Source organism: Amphiura filiformis, chromosome 7 (genome assembly GCF_039555335.1).
Source record: "Amphiura filiformis chromosome 7, Afil_fr2py, whole genome shotgun sequence".
Taxonomy (NCBI): domain Eukaryota; kingdom Metazoa; phylum Echinodermata; class Ophiuroidea; order Amphilepidida; family Amphiuridae; genus Amphiura; species Amphiura filiformis.
In genome coordinates, this window is record NC_092634.1 from 5,673,067 (window position 1) to 5,700,612 (window position 27,546).

General features: G+C 40.0%; 1 protein-coding gene across 1 annotated transcript in view; it reads left to right on the forward strand.

Annotated features, from left to right (window-relative positions):
- Positions 1-27,546, forward strand: part of LOC140156674 (U3 small nucleolar RNA-associated protein 14 homolog A-like) — a 92,413-nt gene that overhangs the window by 12,575 nt on the left and 52,292 nt on the right. The window contains 7 exon segments of the mRNA XM_072179613.1: positions 810-877; positions 1,696-1,838; positions 2,745-2,900; positions 4,356-4,478; positions 9,349-9,443; positions 9,914-10,037; positions 19,092-19,169. Of these exon segments, the coding sequence (XP_072035714.1) occupies positions 810-877; positions 1,696-1,838; positions 2,745-2,900; positions 4,356-4,478; positions 9,349-9,443; positions 9,914-10,037; positions 19,092-19,169 (787 nt within the window).

The window sequence follows — 27,546 nt, forward strand, 5'->3', positions numbered from 1 at the left end:
ATAGATGCCAAGAAAAGGTAAATTGGATTTAAACTAAGCCAGGGATTTTCAGGCAGGCTTGGGTACCCGCCGAGATTACATTACCTGGGCAGGAAATATCCTGCCCGGTGCCTGAAATTAGCTCAGTAGATGCCAAGAAAAGGTAAGTTGGATTTAAACTAATGAAAGCGATTAGCTCAATAGATGCCAAGAAAAGGAAAGTTGGATTTAAACTAATGAAAGCGATTAGCTCAATAGATGCCAAGAAAAAGTAAGTTGGATTTAAACTAATGAAAGCGATTAGCTCAATAGATGCCAAGAAAAGGTAAATTGGATTTAAACTAAGCCAGGGATTTTCAGGCAGGCTTGCGGGTACCCGCCCGAGATTACATTACCCGGGCAGGGTATTTCCTGCCCGGGTGCCCGAATTTAGCTCAATAGATATCAAGAAAAGGTAAGTTGGATTTAGGAGGAAAAAATGGGTTGTCTTGGGCAAAAATGGCCTATTCCAGTTGAAATCCAGACATGACCTTAATCTCTGACACAAGGACAATAATTGCTCAAAATGAAAAAATCCACAGTTTTAATTAACATTCCTACTTCTTTTTTTCGTCACAAAATAGCAAAAAAAAAAGCGGATTGCACCATAAGCCAATAAAAATATTGGAATCTCAAGAAATTAAGCTTTAATTTGACACCAAATTCATATGTACGGAGGTAAGAAAAATGGCACATCAAGTGGGCAAAATTACTGCATGTTTTAGTATTTAGGCTGATTAGTATGGTAATCATATGCAATGTTATTGACTTTCACTTTCCCTTGGTTTCAGATCCAAAATTAAGCAGAGGTCAGAACCCGCTACAGAGGTGTCAGAATTCCATCTCAACAAAGTTACAGGTAAATGATAACTCAATCAATATAATGTGAAATGATCTATCAGACCAAAGTCAGTAACAATGAAATTGAGATCTAAGCAAACATAAGGAGCAAAACAAAACACATACATGTCAAAAAAGCCTAGTGCACAACCATGTTAAACTAATATACCAAGTGTCCCCAAAAAAGGTTACATGTACATTGTAGATTTTGAAAAAATAATCTGAGTCGGTGTTAACAAATATAAATTCCCTTTCATGACATAATCTATGTACCTTACACCAGTACCCCTGTGAATGTCAAGTTCACAACTTGCATACTTAGCCCACATTCCACACATTCCTTAGCATGTTGCTTATGTGACATAATGCAACATGATGCAATGTTCATTACCACCATACATTTGGTGGGCATTTGAGTATGCCCAGCTATAGCATGGCAGACACAGTATTTTATTTGGAAAATCAGAGAATTAAACATGTTTAATTTCAGATGGGCTCTATATTGTATAATTTGTCCATAATTATGTTTCTTTTGTTTTATAATTTCAACCATGTAAAAATAAGAGAATAAATAAAAAGTAATAAAGAAAAAAATGTGAAAACAAAGGTGTAGTGAAGGCTTATGTGTAGTGTAAGTCCTTGTGTTCAACTTTTGTTATGCATGTGATATTTTGATAGTAAGTCACTCTCGACATCCCTGTCATCTTGCGCTTATAACTTAAAGTTGCTTTTAAGATTAACATCATGTCTTCTTTAGTGCTTGTATGGATTGCAACTAAAATACCCCAATCAGCGTATTCACATAAAGACTGTTCATTCATTTTCTAACTTATCTAGATGAGAGAGGGGTCAAGGTTCATGAGCTGGTGAAGACATTAAAGAATACAGCAGCCCATTCTGACATCCGTAAGCAGCTCAACAACTTCCAGAAGAAAACTCCAACTTTGAAGACTCCTTTGTACAAGCATGAAGCGGACAAGGTGAGATTGCATACGATATCGTCGTATGTACCTATGTTCTTGTGGCCCTTGAACATGTTTAAAACAAAACTGCCAATAGGTTACTATAAGTGGTTTTGCTTTAAACATGTTCAGGGGCCAATGACGATATGTGCAATATTAATGGCTGCCTCATGTTAGATTTTGAAATTGCATAATTTGCAGAGGAATCCATCAAGTTGACAAATGTTTATCCAGGGCCGGGTTTACCATTGGGCCAGATGGGCCCATGCCCAGGGCCCCTCCAAAATTTGGGGCCTCCAAAATTGCTCTGTGCATGTTCATTTTTTTGACCAAAATATGGTAAAATTGAATTTTTTGCACACTTCACACATCCTGCCCATTTACCTTCATTTTTGCCTAAAATAGTCTGAAATAGAAATTTTTATGTGTGCTTCGCGGGCAAATGTCCAAGCAAAATCGGAACAAAATGTTCTTGTCTCATCTAAATTTTAATGCTTCCGCCGCCACTGTCGATCTTATAGTAGGCCCCCTATTTGTAAACCAAAACTTCCGCACAGGGAGTTTGGGGGCCTCCAAATTTTGGCCTGGCCCAAGGGTCCCGAAAAGTTAAATTTGGCCTTGTGTTTATCTCATAAAACATTGTGTTTTGAGTCTTCCTCAGGGGATTTGGAAAAAGTAAAACTTTGGCAGCAGTCTAAAAACCAGCATTGCCAAGTGGGATGAGATCATTATTAGCAACCGTACTGGTCATCTAACAGCATTTCTGATTGGTTGGTAACTTGAAATGCTCATTTCAATTGCCAATAATGACTAGGCTTTCTTATTAATACCTTCCTTGATTGATTCAAAATTGAACACAATGTTCATTTTAGCCAGGTAGTTCTCACAGGATTAACCTGTGTGTTTTGTTTTCACTCATTTCAGATCCAGCGTACGTTAGCCTACCAGGCTACCAGCAAAGATGTCTCCAAATGGGATGAGGTCGTCAATAGCAACCGTAAAGCTGAGCACCTATCGTTTCCTCTCAATCAAGAAAGTGCTCGATTACAAAGCACGGAGGCGTTTGTCAAGAAATTTAAGGTATTATTCATACGTTGAGTTGTTTTAGGCACAGGAGCACAAGTTGGCTGGGCTCCAGCAGGGTGACGCTTGCTGTGCTCTAATCTGAGCGAAGCCAACACAAGGTTTGCCCTGCTGCATGCGTTTGGCTGTGCGCTAACCTAATGTGTGTTGTTTCCACCTTGCGACCCATATCCAAGACCCAGTGAATTCGATTTAAGGCACATAAGGCTTATTGTACACGCAAGAAATAATGCTAAGTCAACGCTGAACTTCAAAGCTATAGTGCTGCTGACTGGAGGTAGATATACAGGCATAGACTACACGAAGTGGACAATAGTAATAATGGTTAGTATTGTACAGCAAATATGCAAACCACATTATTTACCCAAGCACATATAATCCTTATGTGCGCCCCACTCTGGCTGCAGCCTTCAAAATACATTGACCACCAAGGTTACAGCCAACCTAGGAACTGTCCCAGCCAGACAACGCAGCCAGAATTAAAAAGGGTAGCAGGGCTAAAGCGGAGCCACCCTGCTAGAGCACAGCCTATTTGTGTTCCCATACTTCAGATAGTTTCTTTTTCTTTTCTTAAAAACAAAACAACATTTAGCATGACTTTCTTGCAGAAAAAGAAGAGAAAAATAAGTTTTAATAAAATCTGTGTTTTCAAAAGTTTGGTTATTTTGAGAAATTGGCAATGTGCCAAAAACCCTACCCTGTAGTAATAATTAAATGGGATTTTTAAATGACAAAAAAATGTGTAAGTCAAAAATGCTTTTTTGAAAAAAGTAAAACTTAGCAAGTAAGACTTTCTCATCAATACACACATCCAATATCATTTTCACAGAATGTTGTGCATGACACCATTGCCGATAAAGCTTGCTGGGGTATTGGCTTGGGCAAAATCTGAATGTCTGAATTCAAAGGGCTATTCCAGTTGAAATCCACACCCCTTATGAAAGCCATGACCTTATTAATCTCCCACACAGATGGTGTAGATTTCAAAAGGAGTCACCCATTCAAATAGCCCTGTTTGAAATGCACACCCCCTGTGTGGGAGATAATGTTCATGTCTTCCATAGGGGGTGTATGGATTTCAACTGGCATAGCCAAACACCGCTATATCATCTTGTAATCGGCGGGAATTGTTAGATTTTTTCCACTACGCCGAAAATAGAAGTGATATAGTTAAACTGTCTGGTCTATAATGTGCAGATTAAAGAAAGTATACAAAGTAGAGGACTTGAATTGATAATTCATGATGCTTCTGCCGATACGTAACAGGACAATTCTCGAAAAATAAAATATATTGATATTAATCTGCAATGTTATATGGCCCGCCGATTACGAGCTGATCAAACTATAGCTTAGTTAGGCACCGCTCCAATTCGCCTTTAAAGAAAAATTTCTATGTAAACTTACTGTTGAAAGTTGAAAATAATAGAATTAATATGTTTGTGTCAATTTTAGCCTGCTACATCACTGGAACAGCAAGTATACCAACTTCTCAAAGGGAGTAAGCACCGAGAACAGAAGGGCAAAGATTTGAGTATAGCGGAAGAGGACGCCCTCAAAGCCATGAGTCTCAAAGAGGTAATGTACAGACAGCAATGGATTTTGGGTACCAGTTATGTTCACCCCTGTATATCCTAAACTAAAACAGGTATGTCAAAATTAAAACCAGCCAATACCTGAACCCTCTAGCTCTGATTTAAAACTGTGACATCATTTGTTGAGATTTAAAGAAACAGTGATCGAAAATCCAAGGAAGGAACAAAATTAAACGTTTCATTTTAATATTCTAATCAGTTGAAAGCATGGTGCTAGTTCTCTTGTTCGGGAATGCTTTGTGTACAAATCAATAGGGCAATTTGCAACTTTTGAATTTGCATCTTAAATCTAGACTGTGACATGTTTGTGTCCTAGTATTTCAAACAGTCTTTCTTTACCAAATAATCAAAATTGATCAAAATTGTGATACAAAAATAAAGTGTTAAGTGACCACAAAGTCTGGGCTGTCAACTCTCACACATTAGCCGTGGGTCTCACGCATTGGGTCACTTTCTCACGGTCTCACGCCAAGGTAGTATAATATCACGCCTAGGTAGTAAATCTCACGCAAAAAGCTGGAAAATGAGTAAAATCTCACGCATTGTCATGAATAATTTGTTGCTCCTACCCCCCGCTTTTCACATTCTCAAGCGCCGTGGCTCAAATAATCATGGTACAAAATGAACATTGGAGTCGGCAAATCCCAGTACGCCCCTGTCTCACGCCAAGCAATTCCAAAAAGTTGACAGCCCTGCAAAGTATCGTGAAATTTTGTGTACTTTGCAATGTATAATCATCATGTTTATATTTCTAATGTAAGGACTGTTGATATCAGGATTTAAACAAATGAATATATTGGCCTCTAAAATATCAATAAAAATTGATAAATCCTCCCAATTTTACTCATATCTTTTACAATATTCATGCATACATTGTTAGCATCTGCTATTAGTTCATCCCTCTGTTTTTCCTTTCGTTGCTGGCATGGAAAGCCTTTCTCCTTGGGACCCCAGTAGTACGATATCATCACATGCATGGCCTGGACAATTGCTCAATTTTAATCCATTTTCCCGATTTTTCGATACTTTTTTGGCAACTTGGATATATCGATTTTATTCAGAAATTATTGGATACTGTAAAAGTGAATATTTTCGCGCAATTATTTTTTCGCTCTTTGCCAATTTTGAACTGTTTCCCTTGTTTTGAAATTTGTGATTCTAAGTTTCCTTACTTTGACCTGTACACAAAAGGAATATATTTGTGTGTTGTTATTTTTGCGGTAGCAGCTTGGGATTCGAAAAGCGCGAAAACAAATGTAGCGTGAAAATGTCCACTTTTACATAGTTGATTTATAGAGGCCGTCAGCCTTTTCCGCCGTCTTGTGGGTACTGCCGTTCTGCATGTCATACGTTATGACATTACGCCCCTGATTACGCGGAAGTCGCAGCGTGTGATGCACCTCTTCAGTCAAGCGTCAATGCGGTGATCTTAGCAACAAGGCACTCCGTACCCACAAGATGGCGGCGTTGACGTCATAATGACTACCTCTATTGATTATCATTGATATATCGATGGTCCTTATTTTAATGCAGGCACAAGAGAGACGAGCTGAGTTACAGAAGTACAGAGCCTTGCAGTCTTTACTATGAGGCCAAGTGTATTTGATTTATTGATTATCATTGTTATATCGATGGTCCTTATTTTAATGCAGGCACAAGAGAGGCGAGCTGAGTTACAGAAGTACAGAGCCTTGCAGTCTTTACTATGAGGCCAAGTGTATTTGATTTATTGATTATCATTGTTATATCGATGGTCCTTATTTTAATGCAGGCACAAGAGAGACAAGCTGAGTTACAGAAGTACAGAGCCTTGCAGTCTTTACTATGAGGCCAAGTGTATTTGATTTATTGATTATCATTGTTATATCGATGGTCCTTATTTTAATGCAGGCACAAGAGAGACGAGCTGAGTTGCAGAAGTACAGAGCCTTGCAGTCTTTACTATGAGGCCAAGTGTATTTGATTTATTGATTATCATTGTTATATCGATGGTCCTTATTTTAATGCAGGCACAAGAGAGACGAGCTGAGTTGCAGAAGTACAGAGCCTTGCAGTCTTACTATGAGGCCAAGTGTAGTTGATTTATTGATTATCATTGATATATCGATGGTCCTTATTTTAATGTAGGCACAAGAGAGACGAGCTGAGTTACAGAAGTACAGAGCCTTGCAGTCTTACTATGAGGCCAAGTGTAGTTGATTTATTGATTATCATTGATATATCGATGGTCCTTATTTTAATGCAGACACAAGAGAGACGAGCTGAGTTACAGAAGTACAGAGCCTTGCAGTCTTACTATGAGGCCAAGTGTAGTTGATTTATTGATTATCATTGATATACCGATGGTCCTTATTTTAATGCAGACACAAGAGAGACGAGCTGAGTTACAGAAGTACAGAGCCTTGCAGTCTTACTATGAGGCCAAGTGTAGTTGATTTATTGATTATCATTGATATATCGATGGTCCTTATTTTAATGCAGACACAAGAGAGACGAGCTGAGTTACAGAAGTACAGAGCCTTGCAGTCTTACTATGAAGCCAAGTGTAGTTGATTTATTGATTATCATTGATATATCGCTGGTCCTTATATTATTGCAGGCACAAGAGAGACGAGCTGAGTTACAGAAGTACAGAGCCTTGCAGTCTTACTATGAAGCCAAGTGTAGTTGATTTATTGATTATCATTGATATATCGCTGGTCCTTATATTATTGCAGGCACAAGAGAGACGAGCTGAGTTACAGAAGTACAGAGCCTTGCAGTCTTACTATGAAGCCAAGTGTAGTTGATTTATTGATTATCATTGATATATCGCTGGTCCTTATATTATTGCAGGCACAAGAGAGACGAGCTGAGTTACAGAAGTACAGAGCCTTGCAGTCTTACTATGAAGCCAAGTGTAGTTGATTTATTGATTATCATTGATATATCGCTGGTCCTTATTTTATTGCAGGCACAAGAGAGACGAGCTGAGTTACAGAAGTACAGAGCCTTGCAGTCTTACTATGAAGCCAAGTGTAGTTGATTTATTGATTATCATTGATATATCGCTGGTCCTTATTTTAATGCAGGCACAAGAGAGACGAGCTGAGTTACAGAAGTACAGAGCCTTGCAGTCTTACTATGAGGCCAAGTGTAGTTGATTTATTGATTATCATTGATATATCGCTGGTCCTTATTTTAATGCAGGCACAAGAGAGACGAGCTGAGTTACAGAAGTACAGAGCCTTGCAGTCTTACTATGAAGCCAAGTGTAGTTGATTTATTGATTATCATTGATATATCGATGGTCCTTATTTTATTGCAGGCACAAGAGAGACGAGCTGAGTTACAGAAGTACAGAGCCTTGCAGTCTTACTATGAAGCCAAGTGTAGTTGATTTATTGATTATCATTGATATATCGATGGTCCTTATTTTAATGCAGGCACAAGAGAGACGAGCTGAGTTACAGAAGTAGGCCTACAGAGCCTTGCAGTCTTACTATGAGGCCAAGTGTAGTTGATTTATTGATTATCATTGATATATCGCTGGTCCTTATTTTATTGCAGGCACAAGAGAGACGAGCTGAGTTACAGAAGTACAGAGCCTTGCAGTCTTACTATGAGGCCAAGTGTAGTTGATTTATTGATTATCATTGATATATCGCTGGTCCTTATTTTAATGCAGGCACAAGAGAGACGAGCTGAGTTACAGAAGTACAGAGCCTTGCAGTCTTACTATGAGGCCAAGTGTATTTGATTTATTGATTATCATTGATATATCGCTGGTCCTTATTTTAATGCAGGCACAAGAGAGACGAGCTGAGTTACAGAAGTACAGAGCCTTGCAGTCTTACTATGAGGCCAAGTGTAGTTGATTTATTGATTATCATTGATATATCGCTGGTCCTTATTTTAATGCAGGCACAAGAGAGCGAGCTGAGTTACAGAAGTACAGAGCCCTTGCAGTCTTACTATGAAGCCAAGTGTAGTTGATTTATTGATTATCATTGATATATCGATGGTCCTTATTTTATTGCAGGCACAAGAGAGACGAGCTGAGTTACAGAAGTACAGAGCCTTGCAGTCTTACTATGAAGCCAAGTGTAGTTGATTTATTGATTATCATTGATATATCGATGGTCCTTATTTTAATGCAGGCACAAGAGAGACGAGCTGAGTTACAGAAGTAGGCCTACAGAGCCTTGCAGTCTTACTATGAGGCCAAGTGTAGTTGATTTATTGATTATCATTGATATATCGCTGGTCCTTATTTTATTGCAGGCACAAGAGAGACGAGCTGAGTTACAGAAGTACAGAGCCTTGCAGTCTTACTATGAGGCCAAGTGTAGTTGATTTATTGATTATCATTGATATATCGCTGGTCCTTATTTTAATGCAGGCACAAGAGAGACGAGCTGAGTTACAGAAGTACAGAGCCTTGCAGTCTTACTATGAGGCCAAGTGTATTTGATTTATTGATTATCATTGATATATCGCTGGTCCTTATTTTAATGCAGGCACAAGAGAGACGAGCTGAGTTACAGAAGTACAGAGCCTTGCAGTCTTACTATGAGGCCAAGTGTATTTGATTTATTGATTATCATTGATATATCGCTGGTCCTTATTTTAATGCAGGCACAAGAGAGACGAGCTGAGTTACAGAAGTACAGAGCCTTGCAGTCTTACTATGAGGCCAAGTGTATTTGATTTATTGATTATCATTGATATATCGCTGGTCCTTATTTTAATGCAGGCACAAGAGAGACGAGCTGAGTTACAGAAGTACAGAGCCTTGCAGTCTTACTATGAAGCCAAGTGTAGTCGATTTATTGATTATCATTGATATATCGCTGGTCCTTATTTTAATGCAGGCACAAGAGAGACGAGCTGAGTTACAGAAGTACAGAGCCTTGCAGTCTTACTATGAGGCCAAGTGTAGACGACAGAAAAAGATCAAGAGTAAAAAGTAAGCTGTCTTTCAATGTCTTATTGCTTGCAGTGGTGGCTCCATGACAGGATATGATGCATTTTCCCAAGTAAACTTAGGCTATTTGGACATTTGGTGTATTCCTGATATATTCAGGTGTATTCTTGATACATTTGGGTGTATTCCTGATGGATTTGGGTGTATTTCTAATACATTTGGGTGTATTCATGATACACTTGAATGTATTCCAGATACACTTGGTTGTATTCCGGATACATTTGGGTGTATTCATGGTACATTTGGGTGTATTCCAGATAGACTTGGGTGTATTCCTGATGCATTTGGTTGTAGTGCTGATACATATAGTTATATTCCTAATACATTAGGATGTATTCCTAATACATTTGGGTGTGTTTCTAATACATTTGGGTGTGTTTCTAATACATTTGGGTGTATTCCTGATGATACATTTCTACTTTTACAGTAATATTTTTAACCCCTATTTGCAGATACCATCGAATCCAACGCAAATCCAAAGCTAAAGAAGAATCTAAGAAACTTGCAACAATGATAGAAAGCAACCCAGAAGAAGCCCAGGAATTGCTGATGAAAATGGAGAAATCAAGAGCTGAGGTATTTGGTCTTAGCCTTCGAAGGGCTTTGGGATAGTATTATTATTATTATTTTTTTTAAATTTATTTTTACTCTGATCTCTGTAAGTCTTGATTAAGATAGGAACATCATTTCTTCTCAAAAGAAACAATAAAAGGAAGTTCAACACACCATGTTTTTGTTTATTGCAGCGCCTTAGGACCACAATGCAACATGCACATGTTAAACATATTAGCTTGCTAATTAATCATAATTACGCTGCAAATGTTCTTTTTCAATTAAGTTTCGTTTGTTACCATATTTGCACAAAAATAGGGGCACAGGGGGGCACGTGCCCCCCATCAATTGCAAATTGACAAAAACCCCATCAATTGCAAATTGAAAAAAACGACTTGTGCCCCCCCCCCCCATCAGACCTGTTGCCCCCTAATCATGGTTGGTGCCCCCCAATCGGATGACCCACGCTAACCACTTCAAAAGCATCAAAATACAATTTGTAATACACATTCAAATGCAACTGACATGGATGCTTAAAAGGGACAATATTGGACATTCTATGTAAGTTTGAATAAAATCCATATCCTAAACCAATCTACAATGTAGTTACTCAGAGTATTCCCTTTTTTAGATGACTATATTCCTTTAATTCTAACATCAGTAACTTTGGTAAAAAGTTAACTTCTGAAAGTACCTAAATTGATGACTTTCCATCGTGGCATGTCTGCTTGTTACCCTGGCCCAACAATTTTTCGCAAATTTGCTTTCTCCACGCAATTTGATTTTTCTATGTAATTCAATTTTTCATCACATAATTCATATTTCAGTCAAGTTTCAGCAAAATATGTGGTTTACTACTTACTTTGCTCAAGAAATATGAAAAAACAGTCTTGGCTATAGGTATAATGTAAACCCGAGTTTAAATTGAGCTAAATGTGTTTATTTATATTTTGCTATTTTTTCCGCATAATTTGCTATTTTTTTGGGCAATTTTCAATTTTATTCTACATAAATTGTTCGGCCCTGTCTATGACAGGTTTGTTCAACAAGTCAATTGAAACCTGAACCAGAAAACTGTAATCACCACCTCACAAATTGTAACCAATTATACCTTAATGGACAACGATGTTGATCAACAAAATATACAAGAGATTTATGACCGACATGTTATCATTATAACAGAGTCGATTACAATCTCAATTGGTGTTACATGTAACATTATATACTGCGCCAATAAAATATCCTTACACTTGGAAAAATAATCACAATTTCAAAACTGAACAATATTGGGGTAATTTTTTTTTTTTTAATAGAATAGATGCACTATCTAATCCTGCACATTATGACACCACATTGAATCCAATGTGACCTCAAGAAGTAAAGTTACAAGCAATTGAATAGACGAAGGTCCAGTTTTAAAAGTGACAAACAAAGAGACAACACGGTTTCTTCAATGAAGCCTTATTTAAAGCAGTTTTTTATTTAAGTTTTTTCTTCTCTGTACTTTTCATAACTTTCATTTTATTTGTCAGTTCTTTTGTTTCAGTTTTCTTTTGTTCCTTTTGTTTTACATTAAAGCCACACGCATAAATTAGCCATTCACCACTCTCAAACCAGATTTGTGGTCTGTGGAGTTTTGATTTGAATAGGCCAGTTTGTCACTTTTGAAACTGGACCTTCATCTAATCAAATGCTTGTAACTTTACTTCTTGAAGTCACATTGGATTCAATGTGATGTCATAATGTGCAGGATTAGATAGTGCATCTATTAAAAAAACAAAATTACTCCAAAATTGTTCAGTTTGGAAATTGTGATTATTTTACCAAGTGTAAGGATACTTTATTGGCGCAGTATATGATACTTCATCCCATGTCCCTCAAAATGATATTAGCGTAATGAATTGACCTTGCAATATGCAATGTTCAGTTTATATGAAATTATTATTTAATTTTTTTGGTTTTCTTTCCTTTCTGGGTAATAATTATATCCTGTCAACCTTGACATTTGTGACCATGTAACCAAGGTAACAAAACACCCGAGATTTGGCAAACTATTCATTGCTTAAAATGTTGGTCCAAGTAGAATAATGTGAGGCCATTTTGATCAGAATCAGAGCATTTCTTAATTTTATGTGTGTACAAAGTTGATACAATATGTCCCATCAGTAAACACTATGGCTCTATAATGAAAGACAAAGATAAAGACAATTTATCGCGTCTGACGTCACCTGTCAATCAAACTCGAGCACGGTTTGTTTACAAGTGTCGTGATGATGACTTGCTGAACACGGATTTATAACCGAGCGCCCGTATTGTTAATTTTGCACCTTTCGACATGCAAACCATCTCAAAAGTTAGGTCTTTATAGTAGGAAACTTTCTTTGGTGAAGGCACCATGTCCACAATGCCTAGAAAGCTGCTTTTTGCCTTGTAAAAGTACGACATTTTTCGCCATTTGCTGCTATTCCTTTTCTCCAATCAGCACCAGATAGATTCCTTTTCGTAATTGACAGTGACATCAGACGCGATAAATTGTTTTTATCTCTGTCTTTAATTATAGGATGTCATTCAATGTTTTTTTGGTGGCCATTTTGAAACAGCTCTCTAGCAGGAGTTTCCCACATTTCCCCAAGGTACCTGAACTTTTAATATAGCACATATACTTCCAAAGTTATAACAGCTTATTTAATCAAGTGTCAGGGTGGAGTCGGCCCATAAATATGCTGGCCCGTAATATGAACTTTTGTGGTAATGTTTGCGCCAGCTTATTTGCATGTTGTTTCTGATCAAAATTAGTAATTATTGTATATGGTGAATCCAACCAAAAGTGTCCACGGGCCAAAAATAAAAGTCCGAAATAAAAATGTCTCCACAATTTTTCCTTTTGCCCATTGATTGATGACATATTGGCCTTATAGGAACCAAAAGTGCCATTACTAATCTTGAAAAATAAATCCAGGACGTGTGATAGTAAATGTGATATCAAAACCCAATGTTACCTACGAATACCACTAGGATGCTTTCACTATCGCAATACTAATCAACCTAAAACAAATGGAATATTCCCATTAACGCTTTTTTTTTTTAATGTAGACCATAGGGTGTCAGGAAAATGCTAGCTCAACCAGAAAATATTTGTTTTTATTTTTATAACGTGATCAATATGATCTTAGTCAATTTATGCTAGTTTATTTTTGAAAATGAAGTTTAGGTCAGTTTCTGTATTTTATTTATCAAATGAGTATGAATCAATTTACACATTGTATTAGAGCGAGTAGGATATATGTTTTCAAGAATATTAGGAATTATACGCATACACCTAACGCTTTATACAATGAAAAGGTGAAGAAACCCGGGTATTAAGTAGGTAACATGAGCGATTTAACAATATCTATATTGAGTTTAGCGGTTTAAATTTTGCTATTATGGTAATGAATTAATAAAATGATAGTTTTTAGATCTCTTTCAGATGGTACATCCAAATGAATAAATGGTATTACCTTAGATCAAAAAATTTTGATGCTTTTAGCAAGATTTTGACCACTTCATTTTTATATACAAGTAGTTAATCAGCAATTTTACATAATAAATAATTGTTGAATGAATCCGTATATGGGTAATAATAGTGTCCTGGGGTACCGCTTAAAGTTTTTGACAATTAATTTCCATTGGTAGAGACACTTCATTACACATGTCATGTATTATGCTGTATTAAGTAAGTAACATTTCAGTATTTGTAGGTAAGAATTAGACTTTTGGTGGATATCGCAATCAAAACTTCATTTTATAAAGCACTTTGAATGTATTATTTTTTTATGTGCGTTTATTGATACTTTAGACCCTATCATGTATTAATAATGTCGGTTCACAGCGGTTGAAAGAGGATTGAAGTAAGAAACAAAGGCACTAAAGTGACTTTAATTTGCTTAATTGCACACAAATCGCTTAAAACCGTTATTGCAGACTTGTGAAGTCCATCTTGGAGTCAGTTACGTCTTGTGGCCTTTCGTTTGAGGGCAACTACAATTAGCTTTATACCAGGGTCCATCAATGTGTTGTCTAGATCATGAGACAATGAGAACAGTCGTTTTTGCCATGGTATTCGTAGGTAACCTTAGCGAAAACGTCAAAAGTTACCTTCGAATAAATCAATTTGGACACAAATTACTCAGAAACCAGAAGGTCGGTAAACATTTAAAATGAAGCACACATGACAGTTGACAAATTCAAGTATTTATCCCTTCTAATCTTCTTTGAATCTGATTTTTCTTTCAAATGAGCAGACCGTCGTCTATTTCAGTACATATTTTTCACCAATTAAGCCGTATTCAGTTTTGCATGGTGGGCATGTATGTGAATTCGCAACTTTCATTGACATATGATTTGATAGCAAACATACAGGCCTTTATTATGTACCAATATGGGCATTGGCATGAATGGCGGTGTTTCACAATACTGTTATGATGTCAAATTGTATTCGTAGGTAACATTCGGTTACCGAAATGTACCTCTGAATACTTGCTTTTATTGTTGACATCTCAGAAATATTTAAACGCAGGCTATTGAAACTTGGTAGAAATAAAGAGTGTATTACCTAGTGATGTGGTCGACATGCCTTATGTCGACATAATGTCGACGTCGGCACGTATGCCGACATGTCGACATCAAAAAATCATGTCGACAAAAAAAAATTTTTTTTTTTTTTTTTTTTTTTAGTTTTCAAAAAATATTTTTGGCTAGAAAAGCAAGTTATAGGCCCAAACTGACTTGTTATTCAAGGTTGGAAACCAGAGAAATACTGCTACTAAAAAAAAAAAAATGCCAATTTTTTTTACAAAGTTGGATGAACTTGTACATTTTGATTACCTTTGCTTCTATTGAACAGTCAGGGACACATTGAATTAGTATGCATTGCTAGCTGTTCAATAGAAACAAAAGTAATTAAAATGTACAACTTTTTCAACTTTGTAAAAAAAAAATTGGCATTTTTTTTTTTTTTGAGTAGCAGTATTTCTCTGGTTTCAACCTTGAATAACAAGTCAGTTTAACCTATAACTTGATTTTCTGGCCAAAAATATTTTTTGAAAATTAAAAAAAAATTTTTTTTTTTTTTTTTTTTAGAATTTTTTTATGTCGACACACTGTCGACGTCGGTATACGAATTATATCGACATGTCGACAATAAAAAACGGTGCCGACCACATCCCTAGTATTACCCTGCACCTATTGCTTAACTATTGTTTACTATTCTCTCACTTTGTGGAAATGGCACAGCTTTTAACATGTATTCGGAGGTAATGCATATTTTTTACCAAACCTACCTTTGTGCCATCTGGAATTTCTGGCAGCTAAACACAATAATAAAGATGTCCGAATGCAATGCATTTCAGTATTGGACATATCAAAGCTTGTATCAATTAGCATTTATTAGTGATTTCCATTTTTAAAGATATATCTAGTGCTATGAAAAATTGTATTAAGTAGGTAATGTAAAAAATACCACTCAAAAAATTATCACAAAAAATTCATAATTATGTACAAATATGTGAAAAATTGAACAGGCAATCTTTGAATACACACCTTTCAGGAAATCAATTTAGATTCAATCTAATGACTTCTTTTCATAACTGATTTATCGTTTTTAAAAATACTTTAAGAAATATTTTGAAAAATGGGTAAAAATAGCATGTTTTGGGGTCTCCGTGTCTAAGTTTTTCACAGAAGGGGTCTTATTATATATGGCTGAAGCGTATGATCAAAGCGAATAAACACAATACAAAAGCGAATGCCAATTGATTAATACTTTTAAGTTATGGCCCTGAACATGCCGTGTACACTTTTCGTTGGATTCGACCATATGACAAGCCCGAATACTTAAATTAATTAGCTGGGGTGGAGTCGGCTTTTAATATGTTATGCTGGCTCGAGAACCCCCGGTGTTCTTATTGTATTTCTAACTTTTTTCTTGTGGGTCATACCTTTGTAGCTTTTTGAGATATGTCCATTTTAAAACCACAAGGGTGGTCAGTAAATAACTAAGCAAGTAATGTACACGTATAGGTGTACCTTCAATTCACCAAAAAATACAGATTTGGGAATATACCACTTTATTTTAAAATGATTTATAATCATGATGATGAAGAGAAAAGTCAGCCACCAAGGATGGGGGGAACAAGCTAGAACCAAAATAACACCCACTGTTATTGCAACAACACTCAGTATCATCACTACAACTCTAAGTGTTATTGCAGCTTCACTCAATATTATCACATCAAATTTGATGTTGAAACTGAACTCAAGTGGTGGAAGACAAACCCGTCACTGATGGACAGGCCGGTGTTAATTTTCATTATATAAATTAAATGAAGCTACATCATGTGTCTCAATTGTGTTTTATTTGGAAGCAATATGGTCTTCTGGGGCTTAGAACGGTATCACCAACGGATCAAAGTAAACTTTCTTCATCTCGGTCAATGTAATATACTGGTTTGAAAATGTGGCTTTTGTCAAAAAAATCTCAATTAGGATTTATTTTGCCAGTTTTCATCCTCCTTCTAAAATCACTTCGCATAAGATTATCCCTGTTTTTGATTTTCCAATTTAATGTTGGCAAGTATGCATATTTTATCAAGATAACTCTGTTGACAATCTGGAAGAAAAAAGGAATGGCATACCCATATGTTATGAAACGTGTATATGTAGCCAGACGAAATTAGTGAAATATGCATATTTTTTAATTCAGGTTTTTATCTTTAAGTAGAAACACTGATTTTTTTACTGCACTGGGAGAATGAGTTAATCTAAAGTGAATTGTGCTGACCCCCTTCTTCCGTCTACTGTATGGTCGTTATCTAGATTAACACTTAATAATTTTGGTTTAAAGTTGGTCTCATATATGAACAACTTAAATCCTAATGCAACTATTATTATGTTTTAATGAATCCAAGTGTGTGAAAATATTGGATCCAAAACATAATGATAAAATTGGATGCTTTACGCCCAATATTTATTGGTCTCGCTATGAGTTTATATTTTAAAACTCATAGCTCGACCAATAAATATGGACTCAATCGATCCATTAAAAAAAAATCAAACTTGGGTCATACATATAGCTGCACTATGGGAACCCTCAGCTATTGGTGGTGTTCAATGTCATATACTGAGGTCAAATTTCATTTGAGGTCAACTTGTAAAATACCATTATTTACAACTTTTGGTTAACATTTGGTGTCATATGAACATTTTAAATCCTAATGAAACCATTATTATGTTTTGATGAATCCAAGTGTGTGAAAATATTGGATCCAACACATAATAATGATAAAATTGGATGCTTTACGCCCAATATTTATTGGTCACGCTATGAGTTTTAAAATATTGGACTCGACTACGTCTTGTCCAATATTATAAACTCGTAGCTCGACCAATAAATATGGGCTCAATCGATCCAATTTGATATCAAACTTGGTTCATAGCTGCATTATGGGTACCTTCATGTATTTGTGGTATCCAAGGTCACATACGGAGGTCAAATTTAATTTGAGGTTATGTATGTGTACCACTCATGCAGTTTGACATTTAATAGCTGTTATAATATCTTTCCAAATTTAAATTGCCTCATGTGCCAGTGGAGGCATCTCATTCGAAAACTGTGATGTTTCTAGTTATTTCACACTTAACTTGATCAGATCCTCTGTTTACTACACAGTCACACACTAATGGCAATAGACTTTTCATTGATCCAATTCCAAAGTTGCACAGACCTTGGAATGATTGGATTCTTTTCTTTTATTATTTCCTTATACGATGTTCATCTGGGACGTTCATTCATTAAAAAAAACTGGTTTTACTATTTCAGTTGACAATTGCCTATATTTGAGCTTAATTTCAATAAATTTGCAAACATTTTTCCATCAACTATTCATAAATCTTGAAACAAATTCATCAGGTTTGGTAATGAATGAATTAAGAGAGTTTTTCTTTTGTCAAAACCAGTTTGAAGAAAACTTACTAGTTTTTTTGCTGACAGTTTCGTCAGTGAGCCACTGACTTTATCAAAGCTTGGTGTTGTTGTGATGATCCAACAGCTGATGACTGGCGGGAAGTTATTTCACTTCCGGTAGCGATGTTAGTCTTGCTAGCAGTCATCAGAAGAGGATCAAGAGGAAAGCAAGGTGGATTAAGGAATCAATCCAGATCAGAAAAGAGAGGCGAGGAGTAATGAACAGAGGCGAGGGGTCTACAACCTAAGTCACGTGTATGATCCTCTTCTGAAGACTGCTAGCAAGACTAACATTGCTACCGGAAGTGAAATAACTTCCGCCAGTCATCAGCTGTTGGATCATCACAACAACACCAAGCTTTGATAAAGTCAGTGGCTCACTGACGAAACTGTCAGCAAGAAAAACTAGTAAGTTTTCTTCAAACTGGTTTTGACAAAAGAAAAACTCTCTTAAAACTATTCATAAAGTTTGACAGATCTGCAGTTTGCTTGAAACATCGAGCCAAAGTCAGATAGCAATGCAACGTGTATTACAATAAACTGAAATATATAAACTGACGTGTATATTTGTCTCAGCTTGAACCAATCAAGTGAATTGATCAGTGAGTGACTGTGTGATACATACACAGGGTTTACTCCTATTATCTGAATGCTCTATTGACAAATGACATATTAGTGGGCGATTCCAGTTGAAATTGAGATTTTGGAAATACCTTCCAAAAGGGGAGTATGTTTTTCAAATGTAAACTCATACTCTCCCTGTATAATGGCTTTACCTATATCTTCCACAACTGGAGTGAGTATTTCAAATGGAAGTAACCCAATTGTCTATTCTATTCAAAGCTCATACTCCCTCTGTGGAAGACTTTAGCTAAATCTTCCACAGAGGTAGTATGGATTTTAAATGGAATAGCCCATTAATGTCCTTCTTACTATAGAGAGAGTTCATAATGCCCCACCTTTCCCAGAGGTTTGACCCGGGTGTTAGACCCCAAATTTCTGATCAGTACCCTCAAAAGTACAATTTTTTTCTTCAAAACATCATCGATATTTATTGCAATTTTGTTTTCTTTCAGGAACGAATGAGTTTGAAACACAAGAACACTGGTAAATGGGCAAAAACACAGATCCGATTTGGGAAATACAACAAAGAGGTGAGTCAGTTGTCATAGTTACTGTATAAGTTGCTATTTTACCTAAATTGTCCAGTGGGGATTGAGACACAGAATTGCATTTTGAACATGCAATTACACTAGCTTACAGAGAAGTACTGCATTTTCTTGCTCTGGTAGGACACACATGCCCTGTTAATGAGCGACAAATACAGGGCTTTGATGAGTGCCGCTCTGCGCCAATCGCTTCTCTGACGCGTAATCGACCAGTCAGATTGTTATGATTGCCAGATGATTGAATGAGCCAATTAGAACCCCACTTCTGTGTTTACACTGAGTACGCTCTCAAGATGTAAACAAGTGCCGTTCTTCTCTGCCAGGAAGTGTACATTACACTCGGAGTAAATTCTAGGAAATAAACAACTAAGGCAGGTTAACAAAGTTCTTTGTATCTGATCCAGAATGTTCACTTATTTGTGTATGTTTCAACAACACCTGTTGGCTTTATCAACAAGTGTTGTTGAAAGCGCATACTAATAAGTGAACATTCTGAATCAGATCAAAGAACTTTTTAACTAGTTTACTATACCGATCCTGATGAATCTGTTCAATCAACAACTAAGGCAATTTCCTGAAACTTCTTGTTAAAATTCTGTGTATTCAATATATGAGGTGAAATTTGGGCAAAATAATTTTTTCAATATGTATATACAGTGTATGAGATAAGGCAAATCATGATTAAATAGTTGGACTCAAAGCTCTTCAAAAATTGAAAAGCAATGTGCAGTGCATTTTCCTTCTTCACCAGCGTTGTGTGCCTTTGCATATAGAGTGTTGCATGCATTCGCGATTACGTGATAGACTGTAAAAATATGCGGTACGTGCATAGCAGTTTTGCCTGTCGCATTTCATGGAACAATCGGCCCTCATTATCGGGTGATGCTGAGACTTTGACTGCTTGTACGTGGTCTGTTATCTTTTTCATCCATGACCAGAGCATATTGACTGACATGAGAGGGCTTCCATATTAGGACCCTTATAGGAAGGACCCAAGGGCAGGTAGGGTCCAGGGACCGTAGTAGTGTATGTGGTCTGTTATCTTTTTCGTCCATGACCAGAGCATATTGACTGACAAGAGAGGGCTTCCATATTAGGACCCTTATAGAAGGACCTAGGCCAAACAAGAGAGGGCTTCCCTAGTAGGACCCTTATAGAAGGACCTAGGGCAAACAAGAGAGGGCTTCCTAGTAGGACCCTTATAGAAGGACCTAGGGCAAACAAGAGAGGGCTTCCTAGTAGGACCCTTATAGAAGGACCTAGGGCAAACAAGAGAGGGCTTCCTAGTAGCACCCTTATAGAAGAGGACCTAGGGCAAACAAGAGAGGGCTTCCCTAGTAGGACCCTTATAGAAGGACCTATGGCAAACAAGAGAGGGCTTCCCTAGTAGGACCCTTATAGAAGGACCTAGGGCAAACAAGAGAGGGCTTCCCTAGTAGGACCCTTATAGAAGGACCTAGGGCAAACAAGAGAGGGCTTCCCTAGTAGGACCCTTATAGAAGGACCTAGGGCAAACAAGAGAGGGCTTCCCTAGTAGGACCCTTATAGAAGGACCTAGGGCAAACAAGAGAGGGCTTCCCTAGTAGGACCCTTATAGAAGGACCTAGGGCAAACAAGTGAGGGCTTCCTAGTAGGACCCTTTATAGAAGGACCTAGGGCAAACAAGAGAGGGCTTCCCTAGTAGGACCCTTATAGAAGGACCTAGGGCAAACAAGAGAGGGCTTCCCTAGTAGGACCCTTATAGAAGGACCTAGGGCAAACAAGAGAGGGCTTCCCTAGTAGGATCCTTATAGAAGGACCTAGGGCAAACAAGAGAGGGCTTCCCTAGTAGGACCCTTATAGAAGGACCTAGGGCAAACAAGAGAGGGCTTCCCTAGTAGGACCCTTATAGAAGGACCTAGGGCAAACCTTATAGGACCCTTATAGAAGGACCTAGGGCAAACAAGAGAGGGCTTCCCTAGTAGGACCCTTATAGAAGGACCTAGGGCAAACAAGAGAGGGCTGCCCTAGTAGGACCCTTATAGAAGGACCTAGGGCAAACAAGAGAGGGCTTCCCTAGTAGGACCCTTATAGAAGGACCTAGGGCAAACCAGAGAGGGCTTCCCTAGTAGGACCCTTATAGAAGGACCTAGGGCAAACAAGAGAGGGCTTCCCTAGTAGGACCCTTATAGAAGGACCTAGGGCAAACAAGAGAGGGCTTCCCTAGTAGGACCCTTATAGAAGGACCTAGGGCAAACAAGAGAGGGCTTCCTAGTAGGACCCTTATAGAAGGACCTAGGGCAAACAAGAGGGCTTCCTAGTAGGACCCTTATAGAAGGACCTAGGGCAAACAAGAGAGGGCTTCCCTAGTAGGACCCTTATAGAAGGACCTAGGGCAAACAAGAGAGGGCTACCCTAGTAGGACCCTTATAGAAGGACCTAGGGCAAACAAGAGAGGGCTTCCCTAGTAGGACCCTTATAGAAGGACCTAGGGCAAACAAGAGAGGGCTTCCCTAGTAGGACCCTTATAGAAGGACCTAGGGCAAACAAGAGAGGGCTTCCCTAGTAGGACCCTTATATAGAAGGACCTAGGGCAAACAAGAGAGGGCTTCCCTAGTAGGACCCTTATAGAAGGACCTAGGGCAAACAAGAGAGGGCTTCCCTAGTAGGACCCTTATAGAAGGACCTAGGGCAAACAAGAGAGGGCTTCCCTAGTAGGACCCTTATAGAAGGACCTAGGGCAAACAAGAGAGGGCTTCCCTAGTAGGACCCTTATAGAAGGACCTAGGGCAAACAAGAGAGGGCTTCCTAGTAGGACCCTATATAGAAGGACCTAGGGCAAACAAGAGAGGGCTTCCCTAGTGGGACCCTTATAGAAGGACCTAGGGCAAACAAGAGAGGGCTTCCTAGTAGGACCCTTATAGAAGGACCTAGGGCAAACAAGAGAGGGCTTCCCTAGTAGGACCCTTATAGAAGGACCTAGGGACCCAAACAAGAGAGGGCTTCCTAGTAGGACCCTTATAGAAGGACCTAGGGCAAACAAGAGAGGGCTTCCCTAGTAGGACCCTTATAGAAGGACCTAGGGCAAACAAGAGAGGGCCTCTCTAGTAGGACCCTTATAGAAGGACCTAGGGCAAACAAGAGAGGGCTTCCCTAGTAGGACCCTTATAGAAGGACCTAGGGCAAACAAGAGAGGGCTTCCTAGTAGGACCCTTATAGAAGGACCTAGGGCAAACAAGAGAGGGCTTCCTAGTAGGACCCTTATAGAAGGACCTAGGGCAAACAAGAGAGGGCTTCCCTAGTAGGACCCTTATAGAAGGACCTAGGGCAAACAGAGAGGGCTTCCTAGTAGGACCCTTATAGAAGGACCTAGGGCAAACAAGAGAGGGCTTCCCTAGTAGGACCCTTATAGAAGGACCTAGGGCAAACAAGAGAGGGCTTCCTAGTAGGACCCTTATAGAAGGACCTAGGGCAAACAAGAGAGGGCTTCCTAGTAGGACCCTTATAGAAGGACCTAGGGCAAACAAGAGAGGGCTTCCCTAGTAGGACCCTTATAGAAGGACCTAGGGCAAACAAGCGAGGGCTTCCCTAGTAGGACCCTTATAGAAGGACCTAGGGCAAACAAGAGAGGGCTTCCTAGTAGGACCCTTATAGAAGGACCTAGGGCAAACAAGAGAGGGCTTCCCTAGTAGGACCCTTATAGAAGGACCTAGGGCAAACAAGAGAGGGCTTCCTAGTAGGACCCTTATAGAAGGACCTAGGGCAAACAAGAGAGGGCTTCCCTAGTAGGACCCTTATAGAAGGACCTAGGGCAAACAAGAGGGCTTCCCTAGTAGGACCCTTATAGAAGGACCTAGGGCAAACTAGAGAGGGCTTCCCTAGTAGGACCCTTATAGAAGGACCTAGGGCAAACAAGAGAGGGCTTCCCTAGTAGGACCCTTATAGAAGGACCTAGGGCAAACAAGAGAGGGCTTCCTAGTAGGACCCTTATAGAAGGACCTAGGGCAAACAAGAGAGGGCATCCCTAGTAGGACCCTTATAGAAGGACCTAGGGCAAACAAGAGAGGGCTTCCCTAGTAGGACCCTTATAGAAGGACCTAGGGCAAACAAGAGAGGGCTTCCCTAGTAGGACCCTTATAGAAGGACCTAGGGCAAACAAGAGAGGGCTTCCCTAGTAGGACCCTTATAGAAGGACCTAGGGCAAACAAGAGAGGGCTTCCCTAGTAGGACCCTTATAGAAGGACCTAGGGCAAACAAGAGAGGGCTTCCCTAGTAGGACCCTTATAGAAGGACCTAGGGCAAACAAGAGAGGGCTTCCCTAGTAGGACCCTTATAGAAGGACCTAGGGCAAACAAGAGAGGGCTTCCCTAGTAGGACCCTTATAGAAGGACCTAGGGCAAACAAGAGAGGGCTTCCCTAGTAGGACCCTTATAGAAGGACCTAGGGCAAACAAGAGAGGGCTTCCCTAGTAGGACCCTTATAGAAGGACCTAGGGCAAACAAGAGAGGGCTTCCCTAGTAGGACCCTTATAGAAGGACCTAGGGCAAACAAGAGAGGGCTTCCTAGTAGGACCCTTATAGAAGGACCTAGGGCAAACAAGAGAGGGCTTCCCTAGTAGGACCCTTATAGAAGGACCTAGGGCAAACAAGAGAGGGCTTCCCTAGTAGGACCCTTATAGAAGGACCTAGGGCAAACAAGAGAGGGCTTCCCTAGTAGGACCCTTATAGAAGGACCTAGGGCAAACCAGAGAGGGCTTCCCTAGTAGGACCCTTATAGAAGGACCTAGGGCAAACAAGAGAGGGCTTCCCTAGTAGGACCCTTATAGAAGGACCTAGGGCAAACAAGAGAGGGGCTTCCTAGTAGGACCCTTATAGAAGGACCTAGGGCAAACAAGAGAGGGCTTCCCTAGTAGGACCCTTATAGAAGGACCTAGGGCAAACAAGAGAGGGCTTCCTAGTAGGACCCTTATAGAAGGACCTAGGGCAAACAAGAGAGGGCTTCCCTAGTAGGACCCTTATAGAAGGACCTAGGGCAAACAAGAGAGGGCTTCCCTAGTAGGACCCTTATAGAAGGACCTAGGGCAAACAAGAGAGGGCTTCCCTAGTAGGACCCTTATAGAAGGACCTAGGGCAAACAAGAGAGGGCTTCCCTAGTAGGACCCTTATAGAAGGACCTAGGGCAAACAAGAGAGGGACCCTTAGAAGGACCTAGGGCTAGTAGGGCTTCCTAGTAGGACCCTTATAGAAGGACCTAGGGCAAACAAGAGAGGGCTTCCTAGTAGGACCCTTATAGAAGGACCTAGGGCAAACAAGAGAGGGCTTCCCTAGTAGGACCCTTATAGAAGGACCTAGGGCAAACAAGAGAGGGCTTCCCTAGTAGGACCCTTATAGAAGGACCTAGGGCAAACAAGAGAGGGCTTCCCTAGTAGGACCCTTATAGAAGGACCTAGGGCAAACAAGAGAGGGCTTCCCTAGTAGGACCCTTATAGAAGGACCTAGGGCAAACAAGAGAGGGCTTTCCCTAGTAGGACCCTTATAGAAGGACCTAGGGCAAACAAGAGAGGGCTTCCCTAGTAGGACCCTTATAGAAGGACCTAGGGCAAACAAGAGAGGGCTTCCCTAGTAGGACCCTTATAGAAGGACCTAGGGCAAACAAGAGAGGGCTTCCCTAGTAGGACCCTTATAGAAGGACCTAGGGCAAACAAGAGAGGGCTTCCCTCGTAGGACCCTTATAGAAGGACCTAGGGCAAACAAGAGAGGGCTTCCTAGTAGGACCCTTATAGAAGGACCTAGGGCAAACAAGAGAGGGCTTCCCTAGTAGGACCCTTATAGAAGGACCTAGGGCAAACAAGAGAGGGCTTCCCTAGTAGGACCCTTATAGAAGGACCTAGGGCAAACAAGAGAGGGCTTCCTAGTAGGACCCTTATAGAAGGACCTAGGGCAAACAAGAGAGGGCTTCCCTAGTAGGACCCTTATAGAAGGACCTAGGGCAAACAAGAGAGGGCTTCCCTAGTAGGACCCTTATAGAAGGACCTAGGGCAAACAAGAGAGGGCTTCCCTGGTAGGACCCTTATAGAAGGACCTAGGGCAAACAAGAGAGGGCTTCCCCAGTAGGACCCTTATAGAAGGACCTAGGGCAAACAAGAGAGGGCTTCCCTAGTAGGACCCTTATAGAAGGACCTAGGGCAAACAAGAGAGGGCTTCCCTAGTAGGACCCTTATAGAAGGACCTAGGGCAAACAAGAGAGGGCTTCCTAGTAGGACCCTTATAGAAGGACCTAGGGCAAACAAGAGAGGGCTTCCTAGTAGGACCCTTATAGAAGGACCTAGGGCAAACAAGAGAGGGCTTCCCTAGTAGGACCCTTATAGAAGGACCTAGGGCAAACAAGAGAGGGCTTCCCTAGTAGGACCCTTATAGAAGGACCTAGGGCAAACAAGAGAGGGCTTCCTAGTAGGACCCTTATAGAAGGACCTAGGGCAAACAAGAGAGGGCTTCCCTAGTAGGACCCTTATAGAAGGACCTAGGGCAAACAAGAGAGGGCTTCCCTAGTAGGACCCTTATAGAAGGACCTAGGGCAAACAAGAGAGGGCTTCCCGAGTAGGACCCTTATAGAAGGACCTAGGGCAAACAAGAGAGGGCTTCCCTAGTAGGACCCTTATAGAAGGACCTAGGGCAAACATGAGAGGGCTTCCTAGTAGGACCCTTATAGAAGGACCTAGGGCAAACAAGAGAGGGCTGCCCTAGTAGGACCCTTATAGAAGGACCTAGGGCAAACAAGAGAGTGCTTCCCTAGTAGGACCCTTATAGAAGGACCTATGGCAAACAAGAGAGGGCTTCCCTAGTAGGACCCTTATAGAAGGACCTAGGGCAAACAAGAGAGGGCTTCCCTAGTAGGACCCTTATAGAAGGACCTAGGGCAAACAAGAGAGGGCTTCCTAGTAGGACCCTTATAGAAGGACCTAGGGCAAACAAGAGAGGGCTTCCCTAGTAGGACCCTTATAGAAGGACCTAGGGCAAACAAGAGAGGGCTTCCCTAGTAGGACCCTTATAGAAGGACCTAGGGCAAACAAGAGAGGGCTTCCCTAGTAGGACCCTTATAGAAGGACCTAGGGCAAACAAGAGAGGGCTTCCTAGTAGGACCCTTATAGAAGGACCTAGGGCAAACAAGAGAGGGCTTCCCTAGTAGGACCCTTATAGAAGGACCTAGGGCAAACAAGAGAGGGCTTCCCTAGTAGGACCCTTATAGAAGGACCTAGGACAAACAAGAGAGGGCTTCCCTAGTAGGACCCTTATAGAAGGACCTAGGGCAAACAAGAGAGGGCTTCCTAGTAGGACCCTTATAGAAGGACCTAGGGCAAACAAGAGAGGGCTTCCTAGTAGGACCCTTATAGAAGGACCTAGGGCAAACAAGAGAGGGCTTCCCTAGTAGGACCCTTATAGAAGGACCTAGGGCAAACAAGAGAGGGCTTCCCTAGTAGGACCCTTATAGAAGGACCTAGGGCAAACATGAGAGGGCTTCCCTTGTAGGACCCTTATAGAAGGACCTAGGGCAAACAAGAGAGGGCTTCCCTAGTAGGACCCTTATAGAAGGACCTAGGGCAAACAAGAGAGTGCTTCCCTAGTAGGACCCTTATAGAAGGACCTATGGCAAACAAGAGAGGGCTTCCCTAGTAGGACCCTTATAGAAGGACCTAGGGCAAACAAGAGAGGGCTTCCCTAGTAGGACCCTTATAGAAGGACCTAGGGCAAACAAGAGAGGGCTTCCCCCAGTAGGACCCTTATAGAAGGACCTAGGGCAGGTAGGGTCCAGGCACCGTAGTAGTGGCATATTGCATTTGTTAAAATTGTCCCGACGGGCTGCTCCCCAAATGGTATGCAATTGGGCTATTCCAGTTGAAATCCATACACCCCCACTGTATGGAAGACATGACCTTAATCTCCCATTCCAGGGAGTGTGAATTTTAAATGAGGTTATCTGAATGGATAGCTCCATTTAAAATCTACACCCCCTGTGTGTGAGATTAAGGTTATGTCTTCTATAGGGGGTGTATGGATATCAACTGCAATAGCTTATTATATGTTTCTGACAAGTGAAGAACAAGACAAATAAGAGAACAACCAGACATGACTTTTCTTTTCTTTTTTTTTTTCTTTTGCTTTGTTATCTTTATCACTGACAATTGTAAATGAGAGTACAATAGAATACATAGCTAGTATTTTTTATTTACAGGTTACCATGTGATTCATGACAATGGGTTATTCCAGTTGAAATTCATGCCCCTATGGAAGATATGACCTTAATCTCCCACACAGGGAGTGTGAATTTCAAATGGAGCTACCCATTCAGGTAACCCTATTTGTGATTCACACTCCCAGTGTAGGAT